This window comes from Podarcis cretensis (genome assembly GCF_951804945.1).
Source record: "Podarcis cretensis genome assembly, chromosome: Z".
Taxonomy (NCBI): Eukaryota; Metazoa; Chordata; class Lepidosauria; order Squamata; family Lacertidae; genus Podarcis; species Podarcis cretensis.
In genome coordinates this window covers 36,475,020-36,495,920 of record NC_137184.1, presented here as the reverse complement: position 1 = coordinate 36,495,920, position 20,901 = coordinate 36,475,020, and the positions used below count along the sequence as shown (strand labels likewise).

At 40.7% G+C, this 20,901-nt stretch overlaps 1 protein-coding gene across 2 annotated transcripts in view; it reads left to right on the top strand.

Moving 5' to 3' along the window:
* PCDH11X (protocadherin 11 X-linked) overlaps positions 1–19,466 on the top strand; it is a 777,133-nt gene extending 757,667 nt beyond the window's left edge. For both annotated transcript variants that reach the window (XM_079962396.1, XM_079962397.1), the window contains 2 exons: positions 14,333–14,765; positions 18,110–19,466. In XM_079962396.1, coding sequence (XP_079818522.1) covers positions 14,333–14,724 — 392 coding nt within the window. In that variant the 3' untranslated portion in view covers positions 14,725–14,765; positions 18,110–19,466. The remainder of the gene's footprint in view (positions 1–14,332; positions 14,766–18,109) is intronic.
* The last annotated feature ends 1,435 nt before the right edge of the window (positions 19,467–20,901 follow it).

Sequence of the window (20,901 nt, the reverse complement as noted above, 5' to 3'; positions counted from 1 at the left end):
AATATCTATATCCCTTAGGCTTTTAAAAAAAGATAATACTGGTAATTTGCTACTACTTCGAATGGGAAAGAATAGCTATCATGGCCCTTTCTATCATATGCAATTTTATTACTTATTCATGGTGTTTTATTTTAAATCCCAGATAAATCAAAAGACAATCTCCTTCCATACATATTACTTTCCCTCCCCTGATAAGGTCAGTGGTATTTTTGGAATGAGTTTATTTTCAGCAAAAATTTTCATCTTTACGACATTTATTTTGCGCATAAAACATTACACCATGTTGGAAGGGCTAACTCCAGAAAAGCAAACATTAGTTTAAACATATGAATATAAGAAGAGCCCTGCTGGGTCAGTCTAAACACTCATATTCTTTTCCCACAGTGGCCAAGCAGAGACCTATGAGAAACCCACAAGCAGAACCCCACACAGACCCTCCAGGTGTCCCTATTTTCCAGGGAAGTCCCTGATTTAGAAAAGCCATCCTGGTTTCTGCTTTGATCCTGGAATGCCCACTTTTCCATAGGATGTCCCCATTTGCATCAGAGGAATGTTGGAGGGTTATGCCCACATGTGATGCCCAGCATCTAGCGTTCAGAGGCATGTGACCTCTGAGAATAGCCAGTAGCCACGGGGGGCAGAAGTATGTGACAAATACAGTTATAAAGAGAATAGGCTTGTATGATATGCATGAAATACATATATACAATGACTAAATACAAATCCTAAGGGAAATGTTTTCAGGGAGCACCTGCTATTCATTGCCACTTCTTGAGTCACCTCTGGGTAGAACATAAGTGATGAAATCATGATGGATCGGATCAATGGCCCATCTAGTCCAGCATCCTCTTCTCAAAGTGGCCAACCAGATGCCTAAAAGCAAGACCTCAGTACTATACGAGTGATGAAGGATAATTGTCCTTAAACAGGATATTATAATTATTATCAACGTATATTCCAAAGTATCTTAACAGGTAGCCTAGTTCATGTCCTGTTCATTAGCAATCTCTATCACCAAGAGAACAGCCCAAACAAGATGGCTAGGACTGAGCAAGCTTCTTGCTGGAGTGATGTCAGATAAGGAAGCAGGCTCAAAATGTTTGACCAAGGACCATGGACAGCAATCCTTTAGCTGAGAGCAGGAAGGACTAGTTGCCTCAGCACTCCTTGATGCAACTTTATCCTAAATTTTGACATTTGAGGTGTATTTTTTAAGGACCCACCTTATTTATGTGTTTCTAAATTGTTTTGAATTGTTTTTAATATTACATTTTAATTGTTGTAACTTGTCATGGGACCTTAGGCCATAGCTGTGTAGTCAGCCATGGAGAATCAGTACACTGTTTTCTGGGTGCTACAACATACCAGTTAAAATATGGTTTCTTTGGTTCATTCATTGCCTCCTTGTAGGAAGCAATATTTTGGGCTCCAGGGACTTTGTCAGTGGAAGCTCTGCACAGCCTCCTTGATTCTCAAAGGAGACAGTATATTACTCAGATTTGAATTTGGGCAGTTCAATGTAGAATTTGATGTTTGTGGGTCTACTTAGTATGGGTCAGAAATTAGCTCTGCCTGCTGAAGGATTCCAAGGACTCAGGGTCTGAGACAATGACAGTGCATTAAAATTGACTGAGCATATTATATTGCAGAATAGCTTCTAGTTTAGTTTGTTGCCACAATTTCAGACATTTTATTTACCAAGAAATATAATAATACACTTTAGTAGATTGCCTTTCGGGATGCTGAATTTTATACATTTGTCAAATGTAATATTATATCATTACACATACTTTTTTGTTTTGTTTTGTCTTCCATCACAAATGGTTCCATAGAACTTTCGAGAAAAGCAGAACAATTGCCAACCATCTCTTATTCTACAAGTTACAGAAAAAGAGGAAAGCAGTTTACTCATTGATACTATTGATTTCTTAAAATAAAATCACCACAATTAAATGCCTAAGCAATTTTGTATTTCCACTCAACCCTATCAATGGCTTTTTATAGAATTTTGGAGGGATGGAGAGGGACAGCTGCTAGCTTACTTAGTGCTTTATGCAGAGCAAAGTACATTATGCCTAGGTCTCGCTGCTGTCTGATCATGTTGCCTTTTTGTTGTTGTTTATTGATTTATATATATTTCCAAACCACTTAGTCAAAGAGCTAAAAGATTTCATAATACAACCTGAGTAAATCACAGCTAAAACCCATACACGCATTAAAAAAAAACAACCCCAGATAAAATCTGCACAGCTTTTGAAACAAGTATAGATAACTAAATTATATTTGGGTAGGCTTCATGAAATATTTTAGTATTCAGCAGACATCTAAAACAGTATATTGGGTGTGGCTGCCTAATGTCAATAGGCAAGGAAGTGCCGCCAGACTAAAATAATGACTTTTTGCAAATGCAGAACAAACTTTATGTGGTGCTTGTAAATGAGACAAGGTGATACCATAAGTAAACTGGTCCTAAAGCATTACAGTGGTACCTCTGGTTATGTACTTAATTCGTTCCGGAGGTCCGTTCTTAACCTGAAACTGTTCTTAACCTGAAGTACCACTTTAGCTAATGGGGCCTCCCGCTGCTGGAGCACGATTTCTGTTCTCACCCTGAAGCAAAGTTCTTAACCCGAGGTACTATTTCTGGGTTAGCGGAATCTGTAACCTGAAGCATATGTAACCTGAAGCGTATGTAACCTGAGGTACCACTGTAATGGCTTTATTTACTAATAGTAAAACCTTGAACTTTGCAATAGCAAAGTGGCAGCCAATGTGTAATATGCACACAGAATCTTACTCATCAGCAATCACACTGAAGCATTCTGCCTCTGATAGTATTATTTCCTTTCATTTTCACCAAAAGTGATGCCAATATAGGATTTAATTTCAGGTCCATAGAGGCTGATTGATGTTATGAAAATGGGAAAAAACAGGTCACAGGATATTTTCTACAACCTTGTTTTCCTATGTTTTCTCTCTCCTGAAATCTGTGTTCAAACAAGAGTTTTCTTTGTACAGTTGCAAATTTGCATTGCAACCATCCAGGAATCATGGGACTTTGTTGACTGATGGGCCACTTCTATAACAGTGTATTTCTATTTTTCTAGTGCTAGCCCTGGCCCCTACTTCCAATGGATAGCTTTTGTGCAACCATTTCTATGTTGCAGTGTGAGGGAGTACTGGGGTGTGGGAATGAGAAGTTTTGGGAATGTCTGGGCTCAAAAGTTGGCCTCAGAGGTTTGGGCTGGAACTGGTGAAGTACTTTCTAGACTGATAAGATGCTGAGACATTAATGGAAACATTCTCATGCAAGGAACTGAGAATGTCACATTTGCTTGGGTAAGAATATCCATTAGCGGAGATCTTGGATTTACAGTTGAGATGCCAGTAAACTATGAATCTAGTTGAATGGGAGCACTTTCCATAATGATGTCATCTGGCAGGATCTAGAGCTATGTGCAAAATTATCTCTATTTGGGGAAATAGAAATTGAGAGGACGTTCTTCAGTTTCTCGCAGGTGGATCTCACCATTAGCAATAATATTAGCAGAGCTTCTTTCCCCCCTTAATGTTTGCCCCTAAAGCTGTTCCCTATGTTCCTTATCTGATGTATTAGTTCTGTGTAAGCTGAGTGGGTTAGATCACTGAGGTTTGGTGTGTGGAGAGGTAACAGGTTTGCTTGTATGAGGATCTTGAATTATTCAACCCCTGGAACAGTTATATTATCTGAAAAAAGGGGACACAGAGTCTGTGGGAAGAAGTGAATTTTCCTGACAAGGAGTATTCTGTGTGCCAATGTCTTCTCCTGCCAGTTAATCCTCCCTGCTAAGGTTGTACAGTGTGATTAAGCAGCCTAATATGCAAAAGAGAATTGAAACTCCTCCATCCAGTTTATGAGAATTAAAATGTACTTTCCATTAATAAGTTTGATCTGGTGACCCCTACTAATTATGCATGAATGCATGAACCTTTTTATGGGATTTTCAAGGTTTTAGCTGGAGGACAGAGTTCTTCCTTCCTATTTTTTTCTTTTCTTTTTTTCATCAGCAGTAATGAGCAGTCATAGCTTCCTACCCACATGAAAATAAAGCTAAATGACATTAGTTTGGTTATATACTTCTCCTCTTAAGTGCCCTCATTTGGAACTGGCACTTTTTTAAAAAATATATATCTATCTATCTATCTATCTATCTATCTATCTATCTATTTGTGGGAGAAGACAGTTAAGAGACTTTTTTGTAGTAACATAATAGCATATTTTGAAAGCTTAATTGAAGTCAAGATTTCTTTCCATTGTCATTTGATTTAGAGAAGTGCTTTGATTTTTTTTCTTTTGAGGTTTAAATAAGTGCTAAAGCAAATCAAGGGAGGGGGGAGTAGAATCACATCTGAAATCACAAAGACAGGCCTGAAGCCATAATTTTGTAACACAAAAGCCAAATATTCAGTTTGTTTAAAGATGTGTGTTCCACCTTGTTAAAAGTGTATATGCTACAGTGGAACGTCCAAAAATTTAGAGGCCTTCAACCAACATGCAATTCTGCACCCAGGTAGTGAATACGAACCTAGGAAGCTGCTTTATATTGAGTCAGACCCATTGGTCCATGTTGCTCAGTATTGTCTACACAGACCGTCAGCGACTCTCTAGGATTTCAGTCAGGGTGGAATTTCCCACGCATAAAACCATGGTCCCACTTCAGAAGCAAAGACCATGTGAATTCAGCCAGAGAGAGCCAGGGCATGAAGAGCCTGGTGGTGTGGGAGAGAAGAATGTGCATTACTGCCTGCCCATTTTACCATGCTTGCTCTCCAGTAACTCTCCAGGATGTCCTCTTTTTCCAGAAACCCAGTGATCAACCCCCCCCCCCCCAAAAAATATTAATCCTATATTTGGGCTTATCAGCATAAGCTCAGGGGTAAGGATGAGCCTCCACTTATCCTGAGCAGTGGCAAAGGGAGCATTCCATTGCCTCTCCATGGCCACTGCTGCCAGCTAGTAGGGGCTGCTGGACAGTGAGTGAGGAGGACAGCATGCTGCCACCGAGGCCCAGCTCTGCATGACATGCCATCTCTGAGGGGCAGGCAGAGGACAGGGCCACCCTGGGTGAGGAGAAAAGAGAAGCAGAGCAGATTACAAGGAGGGTATGATATCAATGACCAAGCTGAGATACATTTAGGATTATTCTTAAATGATTGTTGACATGTGTTTCACAAGGTGATACACAAAATTGTGGGGAGACAGCTGTTCAAGGAATACCAGTGGGTGAAAAAGAACTTCTGTTTCAGTGTTTCTGAAGAAGTGTGCATGTACATGAAAGCTTATACCCAGAAGAAACTTAGTTGGTCTCTAAGGTGCTGCTGGACAATTTTTTATTTATTTCGACTGCGTCAGACCAACACGGCTACCTACCAGAATCTATATTAATTATATATCTTCATTATATTTTGGACACACACAAAACTGAGATTATATGTGTGGTAAACTGTACCAGATATCTATCAAGTTTCAGCAGCAGCATTTGAGTGTACCTCACCCAATCTTCTGTTCTTTCCAACCCCTTAATCCCTGAGCAGGTACTACTTCCTCATTCTTAACACATTTTCAGTAAACTTTATAAAACACCATCACCAATAGCCTTTGCATTCATATAAAGAGGCTTCTCTCATTTAAATGATAGCATATACCATGTTGCCAGTGACTCTTGATTAAATAAATAATTGAACTTAAGTGTATACACATCTGTTTAATTGGTGCTAATTGGCTCTTATATGCCTGGTTAATGAGGGAATGGAATAATTATGCAATTGTTAAAGGGGAATATAAATGCCTTTCCACAATGGCCGGAGTTACCTTAATTCGGCTAAGCAGCTTTCAGTTAATTAGCCTTTGTTTCACTTCCAAAGTGCCATCTTTAGATGCTCCCCCCGCCCAATAGCTAGATTGTAGTCCAGTTGACGAGCCATTGAGAATGTCATTATTTCTGCACCAGGTTTCCTTTAATCTAAACAGCATGTTGCATCCCCATGGAACTTGCAAACACATTTCTTGGTGGCAAGGCTGTGTAATTTGCTGATATTAGGGAATCCAATGCAAATTATGCCTCCCCATGCAACAGTGAAGGCTCTATTTTCAATGTGTTTTAATTTCTATTTGGCCATATGTATAAACCATCTTTTTTAATGGTGGTTAACCCTGTTGGGATATCACATGCCTGTTTATGTCAGAAAATATGATACATACACTGCTTCTGACTAATCTCTGCCTAATCAGGAACCAGTGCATTTCACTTAAGGCTGGTGAGAGATCTGGATAAATACTAGACTTTACGTCCCTTGAAATAGGGATCAGATATTTATTCTTTCCCCCAGAAACCTAGGAGCAACCTGAGACCTGCAGTACCTAGCAGAGACTCGTCTGCCCGGTCTGTAATCTCCATTTTGAGGCCAATGGGAATATCCAGTGTAAAGATATCCTTGTTCTGCTGGTGAAACATTGTTTTGCAAAGGAAAACACAAGTGCATTACCAAAGATTCTTGTGCAATAGAATTCACAAGAAGCAGCCACTGCACAAACTTCCATGATGGCAGTTCCCTGACAGTGGGGTATAAAACAACAACAACAAACATTCATGGGCATTGGCTTTGAGCAATCTGGTGCCTGTGGGTCTACTTTGGATGGATCATAGACTTTCTCATTCACTTGTTGAATGTGTATCTGCGTACTTCCATTCATGCATCTCTATGCTCATAGAGAGCTATCCTTTCTAGCGAAGTGAGTGGGTGAGCCCTTATGTATCCACAATGCAGGTTCAATATGTGGCACTAGCAATTAAAATGATACCAAGTAGCAGGATGTGAAATATCTCTGTGGCTTTAGATAGCTGCTTCCAGTCAGACTAAACCAACCTTCGCTAACCTGGTGCACTGCAGCCATTTTGGATTACAACTCCCATCCACCGCACCCAGCTGGGGATAGCCAGGAGGTGAGCAGTTCAAGGTGGAAGTCAATTTGATAAGGAAAATCTTTGTAAGGGCTCCTATCTGAGAATAATATACCTCTGAAAGCATGGTGAGTTGAGGAACAGTTTACTTCAAGCAAAACAGCTGGGGCTGATGGGAGCTGTAATCCAAAACAGTTAGAAGGACACCAGGTTAGCAAGGACTACACTAGACAGTACTATACTATGTAGACAGTTTGATAACAGCTAACTTTCTGTGTTCTTATGTGGCAGCCACGTAATCATTTTAGCATTGCTGCTGCAATTGTTTTTTTTAAACAAACAAGCAACAACAACAATTTACATTCCAAAGGGAATGTATGTTTTAGAACAACCAACTAGACTGTCAGTGTTGGCACATGGGACAACAGAAACTTTTATGCCCACCTGGTTTAATTAAACAAAAACAACAACAAAACCAGGTCAGTGGTGACAATTCATGGATCTTCAACATATCTACAGCCTATTCAAATATCCTATTAATGTGATGGGGTTTAAGAGGTTTCTGCATGATAAAGTATGTGAAGAAAACATTTTGAAATAAGGACATTTAGACTACCCTGAATATTCCAAGTATACGATGAACTCCTTTTAAATAGCCCCCTTTAAATACTTGATTGGTTTAACGGTCTTTATCAGTCATTTGTATCAAAATAGTATTACTTTTCATCCAAAATCATTGTAGTGTTGTCTGATATGCCCTGTTAAATAAAAGAAGCTCCTATCAATGTTTTAAGAAGGAGCAGTTCAAAAGTGAAGCGACTAATGAAATATTAAAACAAAGCCGTTGTTATTTATACCTTAAATCTAGCTCAACGTACCACCTTCATTCCAATACGGATGCTTTAATGTTTTGAATATGCATCAAATTCTCTCTAAAATAATGCAGAACCATTACAATTCATTACAATTTCCCTTTTAAATATTTAAGGATTGAGGAGGAAAGAAAGGGTTTTTTGTTGTTGTTGTTAATGTTTATCCCCATGGGAAATTATTAGTTGCAAGGAACCTGCTCTCAAGCTCTTTCTAGGATAAATTAACAGGATTGCCCAATATTATGATGAAAATGTATGGAGAACATATTAATTTAACACAAACTTTGGAACCAAGGGTTTCCTTTTCCAATAATATAAGACAGTTCACTTGTCCTTGATTTTTTTTTTCTTTTTAAAGAATAAGCTCTTTATAACAGACCAAAAAGTTAAAAGAAACCTGTCAATGACTAATGTGCATTCTACTTCAGTCTATGATTAAAGAACTGTAAAGCTTTGGAACTTTTAATCACAGTCTTATTTTTCCCTCAAATTTATTTAAACTTATATGGGAAAACTAAAATATTCATGGCAATCTGTTCCCAAAGGCATTTTATTATTAAACCAAAAAAAAGGGGGGGGAAAGGTAGAGTATATTATAACAGCAATCATTTTAGGGGTTCTACATTAAAGTGTCTTGGTACTGACCTCATTAAAGCAACCCGACTTATACTAACAGATGACTTCTACTTTGTTCTTCATTTTTACTGTCATTTCAGGTCTCTTACATAGCTAAAGCTGCTAAATTATGATACCCAAGTGGCTACTTCAGGCCACCAGAGTAATTCTGAGCCATAATTTCCTCACATTAGGCCACACTTCCCGCATAGACGGGAGTACAACCTCTAGCAAGAAACCGGCATATTCCTTATTAGCTATTGGCTGACATGAGCAGTTTAAGCTTGTCATCGGCATCACTTGAGCAACTTCCTGCTGAGCAGATAAGACTGCAATGTGCTGCTGGAGCTGTTTAATAAGAAATGTTCCAGCAATTGAGAGAGCCACTTCTGGGCTGCTGAACGAATGATGATGGCCCGCCAGCCATGTATTCATATATGTACTGTGTTGGGGAAATATGAAAAGTAGAACAGCAATGGCATAATTATGGCAATTTGCTTAATTGTGTGCTAATTGTTGCTTGCTTTGTGATGAAATAAGAGTGGGTGCGAAGGAAGGTTGGATGGCTCCCATCCAGCAGTGTGTCAAACTCTGTGTTGGCTTTTGTTGAGACTTAGCTAGACTGAACATTTCTCATTACACAACACTAAGGAAAATTCACTGTGTTTAAGTGATTTTTCTAGTGTTTTCTTTTCTTTCTTTTTTCAGTTGCAAACAGGCAGCTATACTATGATTCAAAATCCCAGCAGCACAGGAGTGGCCCATTTTTCATTAATAGAACAGTTCCATGGGGACACACAGGGATTTTCCAGAATGCATGCAGATAATTCCCTGGCTTGTAAAAGAGGACAGATGTTCCATATTGATAGGCTACACCAGAGCCTGTGTGTGTGTGTGTGTGTGTGTGTGTGTGTGTGTGTAGTTCTTCAACTGTAATCAATAGGAAAGTTAAGAACATATATAGCTGCCTAGGCTTCATGCACGTTTACTGTATATTTGCCCAATTGATTTCAATGTGACTATTAAATCTTGGACAAAATATATGCTGCTTGACTAGAGTAGATGTGTTCACATGCTGTGTTCAACAAATGTACTTTCCGTGTCCCTGTGTGCACAAAAAATCAGCTGTGTAATCATAAAATTGTTCACATGCAGTATTCAGTCTGTGTATACAATAGTTGAGCTGAACAAACCAGTTAGTGTATCTTCTTTAACACCAACACTTGTAAACATGTAGGAACATTGGAAGCCATGAGTCAGATGATTGGTCCATCTAGCAAAGTATTAAATACACTGCACTGAGTGTCAGTGGCTCTCCTGTATTGCAGGCAGGGTTCTCTCTTAGCCCAGCTGTAGATTCCAGGGATTAAAACTGGGAACACCTGCATGCAAATTAAATGCTCTACCACTAAGCCATGGCTCAGCTTTTAGAGACAGCTTGAAATAGTCTTCATTGTAATGTGTAAACAAATCTAGTGTCAGACAAGCTCTGAGGAGTCTAGGCTTCAAGTATCACCTCCGCCATCCATCTCACTAAGTGCCTTCTAGCAGCTTCAATTGGTTCACCAGCTATGGCTGTTCCTGGACAGGGATAGTCTAACCATTGGAGTCCATGCATTGATAACCTCAGGGCTATATTACGGTAATGTGCTCTACATGGGGCTGACCTTGGGTCTGGTTCAGAAACTTCAGCTGGTGCAGAATGCAACAGTCAGACAGCTGATGGGTGCATCTGGGCAACAGCATGGAACACCATTGTTAAAACACCTGTACCGGAAGTCCGTCTACTACTGAGCCAGGTTCAGGGCTCTTGTATTAATTTACAAAGCCCTAAACAACTTAGGTCCATGGTACCACAGGGATCACCTGAGCCCTTATATCCCAGCTTGATCACTAAGATCATCTGCAGGTGCATCACTGGTCATTCCTTGAGTTGGCAAGGCTCACTTGATAACAATAAGTAGAGACTTTTGTGTCATTGGCCCAGTATTACAGAATACAGTGGTACCTTGGTTCTCAAATTCCGGGAGTCTGTTGTACTCCTGAAAACATTCAAAAATCAAGGTGCTGCTTCTGATTGGCTGCAGGAACTTCCTGCACTCAAGTGGAAGCCATGTTGGATGTTCAGCTCCTGAAAAACTTTCACAAACCGGAACACTTACTTCAGGGTTTGAGATGTTTGGGAGACGATTTGTTCGACAACTAAGCCATACAAGAACCAAGGTCCCACTGTACTCTGCTGGTAGAGAGGTAGCTGAATCTGCTGAAAACCTTTCTATTCTGTCAAGCCTATGCAAGCAACCAGGAACACCTCTTTCCACAATAGTTAATTGATGTTCGATTTTAACATATCTATCTATCTATCTATCTATCTATCTATCTATCTATCTATCTAATGGTTTTATGTGCTATTATTTCAAACCGCGTTGATTTTTTAAATGAAATAGTGGTGTAATATATCAGTGTACTTGGCCAAGGCACTGTTTATCAGTCAAACCTACCTTTGCTGGGTTGTTGTGTGAATAAATGAGTGGATACATTAGAACCAGGTACTGTATACTGCCCTCTTTGGAGAAAGTGCTGGACAATATATATATTGTCCCAGACACTGAGCACCTGTCATAACCAACCTTAGTTATACTCGGAACAGACCCATTGAAAGGAATGGATGTAATGAAGGTCCATTAATTTCCGCTGCTTTACTGTAACTTAGATGGATGCACTCCATTTTCTTTGCCAGGCAGATTGCAAGGCTGTTTGAGCTGTTGCTTTGAAGAAACTGGTTCAGTTGCCCCTGAGGAACTATGTCCTGACACAAAACACACTGGGTCCAAGCGAAATGATTCATGTGCATCTTTGTGATCTCTATGGCATTTCCAAGGGCAGCAGCTATCAAATCTGCTTAATTTGTGGGGTTTCTGTTCCTTTTACATCACAGGAAAGCAAGAATGCTTTACCAGCCTCTTTGTTCTACTATCTACTATTATTCCTCATGGATAATCATATCTCGATCCCCATTTATGCTTGCTGTATCTGACTTTTGTCTCTGATAAAAGCCTCCCTCGGTGGATAAGAAGAAAGATTTAGAGAAGTCAATTGGGTTAAGTGATTTTAAAAAAACAAAAAAAGAACCTCAAGGATAGCTACTGGCAATACTGCAACAACCTTGATTCTTGTCCCACACTCCACTTCTATATATAATTACTGAAAACTCTTTTAACCTACGAGTGATACAGGCTGATGAACAATGAATAAAAGCCTTTAAACTGCTATGCTTGTAAGTCAAATTTAGATCTGTATATTTGAGGAGACAGGAATTCACCTGACAGCCTTAAAGGGGGGGGGGGAAAGTTCTTATTTCTGGGGCAGACAAATTAAACAAATATGATCCCACTGTTTGCTCCCCAAAGCAATTTGGAGTTCAAATAAGAACAGGATGTGTACTTTTACTGTGTCTGTGTGTGATCGACATAAAAACAAAAAAAGAGAGACAATAGTACTTAAAACCCAGGAAATTCCGCTTTGCCCTGACTCTGCAAATAATGTGGTAGTTTGATCAGGTATGTGTACTGTAGCTATAAAATAGAGTCACAGCAGGTATATTATCCTACAGACTTTCTTCTTTTTCTTCTACTTCACAGTGAAAATAGATTCTGGAAAGAGAGACTGAATGAAAGACTAAGAACAAATGTGGGGGGCCCTGCCCATATAGGTGGTTGCATTATACTCATTAAGATGCATGGAGCACTTCTCCACCAACCCCTGTCTGCCTTTAGCCAGTCCCCACCCATTCCTGTTCAGGGTCTGGCACAGCTTGTCAGCTTCCTCCCCTCTTGTCTCTATATTGCCGTCATAGACAGGGCCAGTTCAAGACATTTGGGCACCTGATGTGAACCACAAAATGGTTCTGGAGTAGGGAGGAATGGGTGAGTGAACAACTACATCAGGAACAAGGGAGGAAGAAAGATCTACATTGGAAACAAGGTGGGGAGGAGACCACCAGTGACATGCCACTGTATAGGAGGCATGGGGTTGCTGCCAAGGAGGTGGCAGATCCGGCCTCCAAGGAGTATACCACAGCCTTTGTTGCCGCAGCAGTGGGTGATGTATTCCTTGGAGGCCCAATCTACTGCTCTGTTGCCTCATCTTGCCTCTTGGGTAGGCCGGCCCTGCTCCTAGAACTCAGCATGGAGGAAGGTGGGGGAATGAAGTAGATCTGAGTCACTGAGCCACATCAGGTAGCCTCCACATTCAGACAAAAAGGCTGTTTCGCAAAAAACAAAATCGGGGTTTAACCCAAAGTTTATGCAGGGTTGCCAAATGTACTATTTTTCCAGGACACGTCCTCTTTTTCATGGGTAGAGTCACCATAGCTATCCATAGTCAAATGTGAATGCACTGGTGAAGCGTATCCCAGCACTAATGCACTCTCCACTCACAAACCGAGTCCTGCTGGCTGCAGGGGTCTACTTAACCAGGGTGTTACCTGTGGGGAACATATTGACAAAGCAACACCCAGCAGGATTGAACTCCCTGCTTTCCATCTGGTTAACAGAAGGTTCAATTTAGTTTTCTGCAGTGTGGTTTTCGGGGTATGCGTGCCCTCCCTACTGTATGTTTAAGAGTGTTAAAAATCCTATTTAAATGTAAGTCTGACCCCTGAAGTATCTGGTTCTACTTTGGAATTAGGGAATCATGTAAATTCAATGTGCATTCCTAGTTTCTGTGTATATACAGAGATATAGAGCATGTTGCATTATGTCTGCAGGTTGCTTCTACAACAGTGGACAACTGTGTTATCCATAGCATCAAAGCTTAAGACTTCATACTCTGCCTTCAAAAAGATATCTTTGTATTTGATGTGAATGAGAACAAAAGCACCTAAATGAAGAGATCATAAAAACATGAAGAGTGAAAATAATTCTCTCTTTTTTGGTGTGCTGAAAATTATAGGAAGTGTAATTCTGTGGTGGGCGGAGTTCTATTCATCTGATTCAGAATGGGGCTATTTCCCTTCTTCCACCAGCATAGGAAAACGACCACATATTTGATAACTTAAAAAAAATAAAAAAAAAATACTTACAAACTTTCCAAAGGCCAGATTCTTGGGCTTCAGAAAGCTGCACAGGCAGTAAAAATTGGCTTAGTTACAAAGTGATGCAATTCCTAAATTACTGGTAGAGGAACTAAAGAATGGCTGATGAGAGCCAAGAGGGGTGAGCTGGAGCCTCTAGCTCAAACATCTCCACATGCTGAGCTTCTCAGGTAGACTGGAGAGAACAAAGGCTTGATTACCTACCAGTAATTCCTCTCTAGTTGAGGGAAGTGACTTAGCTAAGCCTGGCAGGACAGCATGCTCTATGGTATCAATCCCTTCATGCATTAATTAGATTTAAGAACGTTGTTATATGAGACTGGTTAACCTGAGACTGGTTATCCCATATGAAGCAGGCTTCAGATTCCCTCTCTAGCATCTCCTGGTAGGGCTGGGAGAGCTCCCTATCTGAACACCCAGAGGGTTGGTGCCAGTCGGAGTAGACAGTATTGAACTAGAAAGAGCAATGGATTGATTCAGTATAAAGTGGCTTCCTATGTTGCTATAAATGTCCATAGTTAATGAAATCATACATGTGTAATTACAATAAAGCTAAAGAGTTATTCAGTTGAATAGTGTTGTGAAACTTTTTACCCCAGAACATCACAAATAAAATTCATCAGGAATGGAGAACTTGTGTTCCTCTCACTGTTGCTGGACTCCTAACTCCCATGAGTCATAGCTGGCATAACCAGTTCTCAAGAACGATGGAAGTTGGAGTCCAGCAACATCTGGAGGGCCCCACCCCTGCTCTACAAGAAATAAATATTATTAAATGACACCTAATCTTCTTCTCTTTTCTTTTTAAGCTATTGAAGTGAACCTCCAAAAAGCTCTTGCTGAAGCTTCTGAAACCTGTACACAAGAATGTCTCATCCTTGGCCATTCTGACAATTGCTGGATGCCTCCTTCCCTGACACAGTACCAGCAATCCAATCCTCCTTTGCCAGCATTCGGCTTCCAGCAAGGATGGGGGTGTGGAGCCATGCCAGAGGGAAGGCACACCCTCGGAAGGCCCCTTCCGAAGGATGATACTGACAAAGGCCAAGGGGGACCCAGGCCTCAGTTCTACAACACCTGCGAAAGACACTGCACCAGTGAAGACCCAGTCAAAGTCATTCCTCTTGCAAACTTCATCCCGGCCCAGGCAGCCTCCATATCTGGGAAGAATGCGACTTTGATCCATGAGCACCAACTATAAAGGCATACCTTGACAAATCAAGCTATTTCGGGCTTTAAAGTGTGAGTGTATATAGGCACAGCTTAACACAATTATAATGCATATGCAAACCTATTCAGGTTTGTTAATATTCATGTATATAAGAATTCTGAGTTGAAGCTGAAGACCTCTATCCTAAGTAACAAGTTAAAGGAAATTCAGCTTAATCAGTATATAACAGTATGCAAAAAACAAAAGGAAAAAAGGAAACAAAAAAGTGTGATTCTTTCCCCAATGAGCTGTCATGACACAAAATATCATTTAAAGACAAGGCTGGTATCCCTTTTTTGATAGAAGTGACAGCAAGTTTTGGAAAAGATCTGCTCAGCAACAGTCAAAGAGGAGAACTTTCGGATAAACTCTTTGCTTTCAGGTCATACTTTTAACTTGTACAGAATAATAATAATAATAATAATAATAATAATAATAATAATAAACACCCAGTATAATTATTATACTCATGACAGAGCCTTGCAATTCTTCATGAGGGAACTAAAAATGGAAAGTAAAGTATTCCTGTTATGTTGGTGAGTTCCAAAAGGGGAAACATTAGGAAGGGGTGGTATGGTACATGCAACCTACAATATGGCATGTGCCTCCCAGAAGACCAAAATGATGAAGGGTGGTATAAACTGTTTAAAACAAACAAACAAACAAAAGTGATCTGTTCACATGCACTTGAAGCACCTGAAGAGATCTGAGCCTTTGCAATGTTGCATTAAATGTGCAATAAATGTATTCTCCACCATAGCCCAGGGAACACACATCTACAATGTCCAGTATCTTCTGGCTTGATGAGGGCATCTTGCTTAGTGCTGGGTTTGTAAGCGAAGAAGGGCAAAGACATTTAGGAGAGGAAGGGCTGGTGTGGTATCACAAAGGGTTGCAACAGATCGGTCTCTTCCAGCCTTGCAAACTGCAGGAAATTTGATGCGTTGTTTCCTCTATCCTACCTGTGCTGCAAAGCTATCACTGAGAAATTGGTGATGAGGTGTGGAGAGGGAAGATTTTTATATATATATAAAAATAGGGGTCCACCTGGGGAGCACATTTTGTGTGTGTGTGTGATATCCTGCAGCTCCACATGCCATTTAAAAAAGCACAATGGCATGGGCCCCATCTGCACTATGCATGTAAAGCGGTACTGTGCCACTTTAAATGACCATGGTTCTCCCACACACACAACCCCCCCCAAAAAAATGTAGTTTGTTAAAGTGTGCCGAGCATTGTTAAGAGACCTCCACTATTCACCTCACAGAGCTTCAATTGCCAGGGTGGTTTAATAGTCAAACCTTCTTCCCTCTGGGAATTATAGTTCTGTAAGGGGAATTGGGGTCTCCTAACAACTCTCAGCATAGTAAATGAACTACCATTCCCAAGATTATTGAGTATTTAAAGCAGTATGATAATGCTTAACATTTATAGTGCAGGTGGGGCCTAGATCTCAGCCAAAACAAGGTCACAATGTGAATGTGATGGTGTTACTGCGATAAGCAGCCATTCCGATTTTGTTATGTAAAACATTAAGGAGGGAAATATTTTATTCTGAATGGGTGCGAAGAAGGACTATACCTTCTAGTATCTGATTTGATTTGGTGAGCTATGATAAACTGCTGCAGCAGCAATATGGGGGAAAAGAGGGGGCAATATAGAATCACATGTCCCCTCCCTGGCATTCAAACTGATTACTAGCTTCTTTTTCCCTCCTTGACATTTTCACATAACTGTTCCTCTGACAGGCTGCAAGGTGCCATGACACCATCAGGTTTACAACATGTGGTGAATAAGCAGAAGTATAAATAGCTCCTGGCAGGGGCATTTCCCCTTTTCACCCCCAAACATTTTCTCAACAAAATTAACAAACCTACAAACCAGGACAGAGCAATAAAGAACCCAAGCTAGCCAACTTGGAGGAGAGTACCATTAAACCTTTTACAGCACAATCCTAACCATGTCTTCTGAGACATAAGTCTTATTGAACTATGCTAGTTAAGAGGGGTTGGGATTCTAGCTTTAGGCAGGGGAAGCAACAAAAAATTTCAGCTTACCATACAGGAGACGATATACCTCTTATCTTCCACTTTTTCACGTATTATTTTCACAAGTTTAGGTCTGATCTGCAAAACATCCCCAAACCAAGACATAACCTCCCTTATTTTGGAGTATGACTCTTTGAAGTCACACACACAGACACACACACAAATCAGGGGTGCAGAACCTCAGACCTGGAAGTTCAAAGCACCATTTTAGCCTTTCTGGCCCTTGTAACTTTCCCCAATGCTATGTTTCCCCATCAGGCCACACCCATCTCCTCTGGTCATACCCTGCACCAGACCAAGGCTACATGCTCATGTGCTTTTTCCTGAGTGGAATATGTCCCTGAACTGTGATAGAGGATAGGTGGAGAGATGTGCATGCAGGGCGTAGAAACCTCTGACATTTGCACAGCTGGAGTGTAGCCTGCTGTATAAAAGTAAGAGCCACACTTGTTGCTCTGTACACTTTTGTGTCTGGGTCCACCTACATGTTGCCTTTCACCCTATGCATCACTGGCCAGCCTCCCCCCCCCCCCGCCTTCTTTGAAGTTTGCCCACACCGGAATGCTTCCCTTCAGCTGAAAAAAGAATCCCCCGGCTCTGTTGTATATTATGTCTCTGTGGATGGCTATAAAGATTCCTAACTATTATTATGCCCCTCGATTCCCCAATCAAATAGATAGACCTTTATGAGTTGTGTTGTGCCTGGCCCATGCAGAGCTTATATGAGGCCCAAGACCCAAGTCTTGTTAGACTTAGATTATAAACTGAAACAAACAAACAAAAAGCAGCTGGTCCCTGGTGGGGGCTCCCAACCAGCTTAGCCCTCTGAGGCCCAGGACAAGTGTACCTGATTGCCCTCACCCACCCACCCCACTCTCTGCATGGGCCTGTGTTGTGCCTCTTGGTGGTAAACAAGTATCCTCTAGGAGACAACATTGTGGTAGTGAATGTATGTTGTCAGTTCCTGTAGGTTTCACTCTGTAACTTCACACGCTGTATGCAAAAGCCATTAGGCAAAATAATTCTTGGCATTTTTTGCTCAGTCTATGCTGAAGCAAATCACTGGCATTAGTCTAAAGAATGAGAGGACCAGGAAGCAAATGTTTGAGGGATGTAATTATGAAGTCCCCCTTGTTAACGTTATTCTGTAGCAGCTCAAGGTGATGTACCAGAGAAGATTAGACATTCATGACTGATCTCTGTGTGCTAGTTTTCATATACAGTATAATGAATAGCGAGTAAAGGCTATACCGGGTACAGAAAATATGTCTTCTTCTTTTTTTTAATATGAAAGAGTCCTGATCCACTTGCTTTTTCTTTCTCCCTAGCCTTTGATTCCTGCAGTCTTGTACATTCTGCAACCAAATAACCTGTCTGTAACACAATCGAACAGCTTTCCTAGCTCCAATTTTACTTTACCACAGACAATCGAAATTTGATGGAGAGAAGGAAGCAAAGTGTGATTGAAAAAAAAGAAGAATCTTTTCCTGTGAAAAGAACTTCATGTAGGCTCATCAATGTAACTTTAAAATCTGTAACTTATGAGCAAACCTCTGTGTGTATAATTACTGTAATATAAAATGGCTTGTAAATTTATTGAAATTCCTGTTGCCGAGGGTTCCAATGAATGCTAACAGAGTTTCTCTGTATTGCCCTCGGCAACTATAAGTAGCTTTATTATCCCCACTGTTATTCTGAACACATTTTGCTTTTAACATGTAATGTAAAGTAATACTAATAATAATAATAATTACAAGAGAAGTTTCACTTTTAACTTTCCAGTTGCATTTAATTCATATAAAGCTCAGGCTATGTTATTGTGTATCTTTCCCTAACCCCACAAAATGCTTTGTCTGAGATAGGGCTCACTGCATGTAAATTCTGGGATACATGTTAATGCTTTAGATACTGACACAACGACTCAACACTAATTCAAGCACAGTAAATACTTTGACAAATCAATCAGAAAGCAGCTTCAGTTCCAGGAAACCTTCACTTAAGTCTTCAGTGTTCGCTTTGTATTAAAAAAAAAAAAAAAGCTTCTTTGTTGTTTTAGAAAATAGTCAACATAGGCCTTGATCATGCACATGCACACATAATTGTTAAGTTTAAAGTTTACTTCTTCCATTTAAAAGTTAATCTTACAAAATATTGCTTATATGCCCTATTGGCGGGGGGAGGGGGAGGGGGCGGGGAGAGAGAAAGTTGATTAAGTTTGCATTTAAAGGCAAGCCTAGCAAATCCAACCAAGCTTTTCAGCTTGTAGAAGGTGACAGACTGTGCTGGAGAGCTTTTTATATCCGTGGAGGCTGCCAACACCTTTTAGAACCTTTTGCATAACTGGGGTTCTCAAATATGCTATGAACCTCCATGGAATTATAAGGCTCTCACTGCAAATAGTCTCCTACCACACAAGGAAGGCAAGGAAAATGTTGCTAGAGAAGTGGGTGGTGCTATCACACTCATCCCACTACAACCCCCCTCCCATGTAGCCCTCTTTCTAGTGCCTAAAGTGGGCTTATGGGTGACCTAAATGTCTGCACCTGATAAGAAATGAGTGGTTGTTGAAACTTCTGTCCCAAATTATAACAAGCTTGTAGCTTTCATACCAGATCTAAGCTCTCAATACATCCATGGGGGACAGGGTATATATGCTATATTACAGTTGAGAAGCAAGACCTTACTCCAACCCAGTGGCGTAGCGTGGGGGGTGCAGGGGGGGCCGGCCGCACCGGGCGCAACATCTGGGGGTTAGGGTTAGGGATAGGGTTAGGGGGCACAAATCCAGGGTTAGGGGGCGCAAATTACTTGCCTTGCCCCGGGTGCTGACAACCCACGCTACGCCACTGCTCCAACCACAATGTCAGTACCTTCAGAAATGCTTCTTATGCAAATTCACAGTTCAGTGGTATATGCTGGAAAATTCTGCTTGGTTATTTTGCCTGTTGGATACCTAGATCTCAAAGATCTGTGGATTGCTCACTTGACTTGATTGTGCAGGTCCAATTTTTATGGGATTTGCACAAAAGAACTTAAAGGTGATTTTACCCAGTGTTTGTTCCAACAAATAATAATAATGATCATGATGATGATGTTATTATTTATATGGCCCCCATCTAACTAGGTTAGCCCAGACTAAGATTCCATCAACCTATGTGTTGGTGTCTTTGATTTCCCATGGGCATAGGAAGCCCTGCATTGATTTCTGAACCCTGACACAGAATGATAAGACTACTAAATTATGAAAAAATCATTGGTAAAACATAAAGTTTCCCCAAACTAGCTTTCTTATATCCACTTGAACAGCTATAATATTGAGCTGATTTTACCCATCCATCAGAATTAAAGGGCTTCATCTCCTAATGGCAAATTGAGAGTGCTGTCATGGAAAATCAATACACAAAAAAGTTCTTAGTTAACGTGTTTTAAGACTTTCATGGTTCCTGCTAGGTCTTGCCACAATATATTAGGGGAGGGGGGAAATTGTGTCAATGAACTTTATGGTGCTTTAAAGCTATATAGGAAGAATTAAATATCAAGACTTAAAACTACTGGGGGAAAACACCGTTTATCAGATTAGATTGCTTGCATTTTGAATGGTTACTACTAATGCATTCCTATGCATAAAACCATCCATGAGGCAAGGTGAGGAAGCAGCAGGCTCCAGAGAGTTGGAAGGGGTGGCAGATTTGGTCTCCATGTGGTGTGCTGCTCACTGCCTCTTGCAACTTGTTGGCTGCTGAGCTTCCACTGCCCACTGCCACTTCCTCTGCTGCCTACCATGTGACCATCCTCCACCATTGGGCATTCCGGGGATGAAGAAGAGGAGGTGAGGGGCAGCAATTATTATTATCTTTGGCAGCTCCAGTAGATGCTTCATCTGCATCTCAGGCTTCCTCCAAGGATCTCAAAGAGATAGATGTTACATTTAGAACAACCCTTTGAGGTAGGTTAGACTGAGCAATGTCATTTTAGCTCCAAGTCAACCCAGTGAATTACATAAGTGAGCGAGGGCTTGAACCCAGGTTTCAAAAGTCCAGACTACTATTCTAATGATCACATTTGTAATGGGTCCCCTTAGGTAAAAACTGAGTTTCTCTCAGTACCACTAAACAGCTGA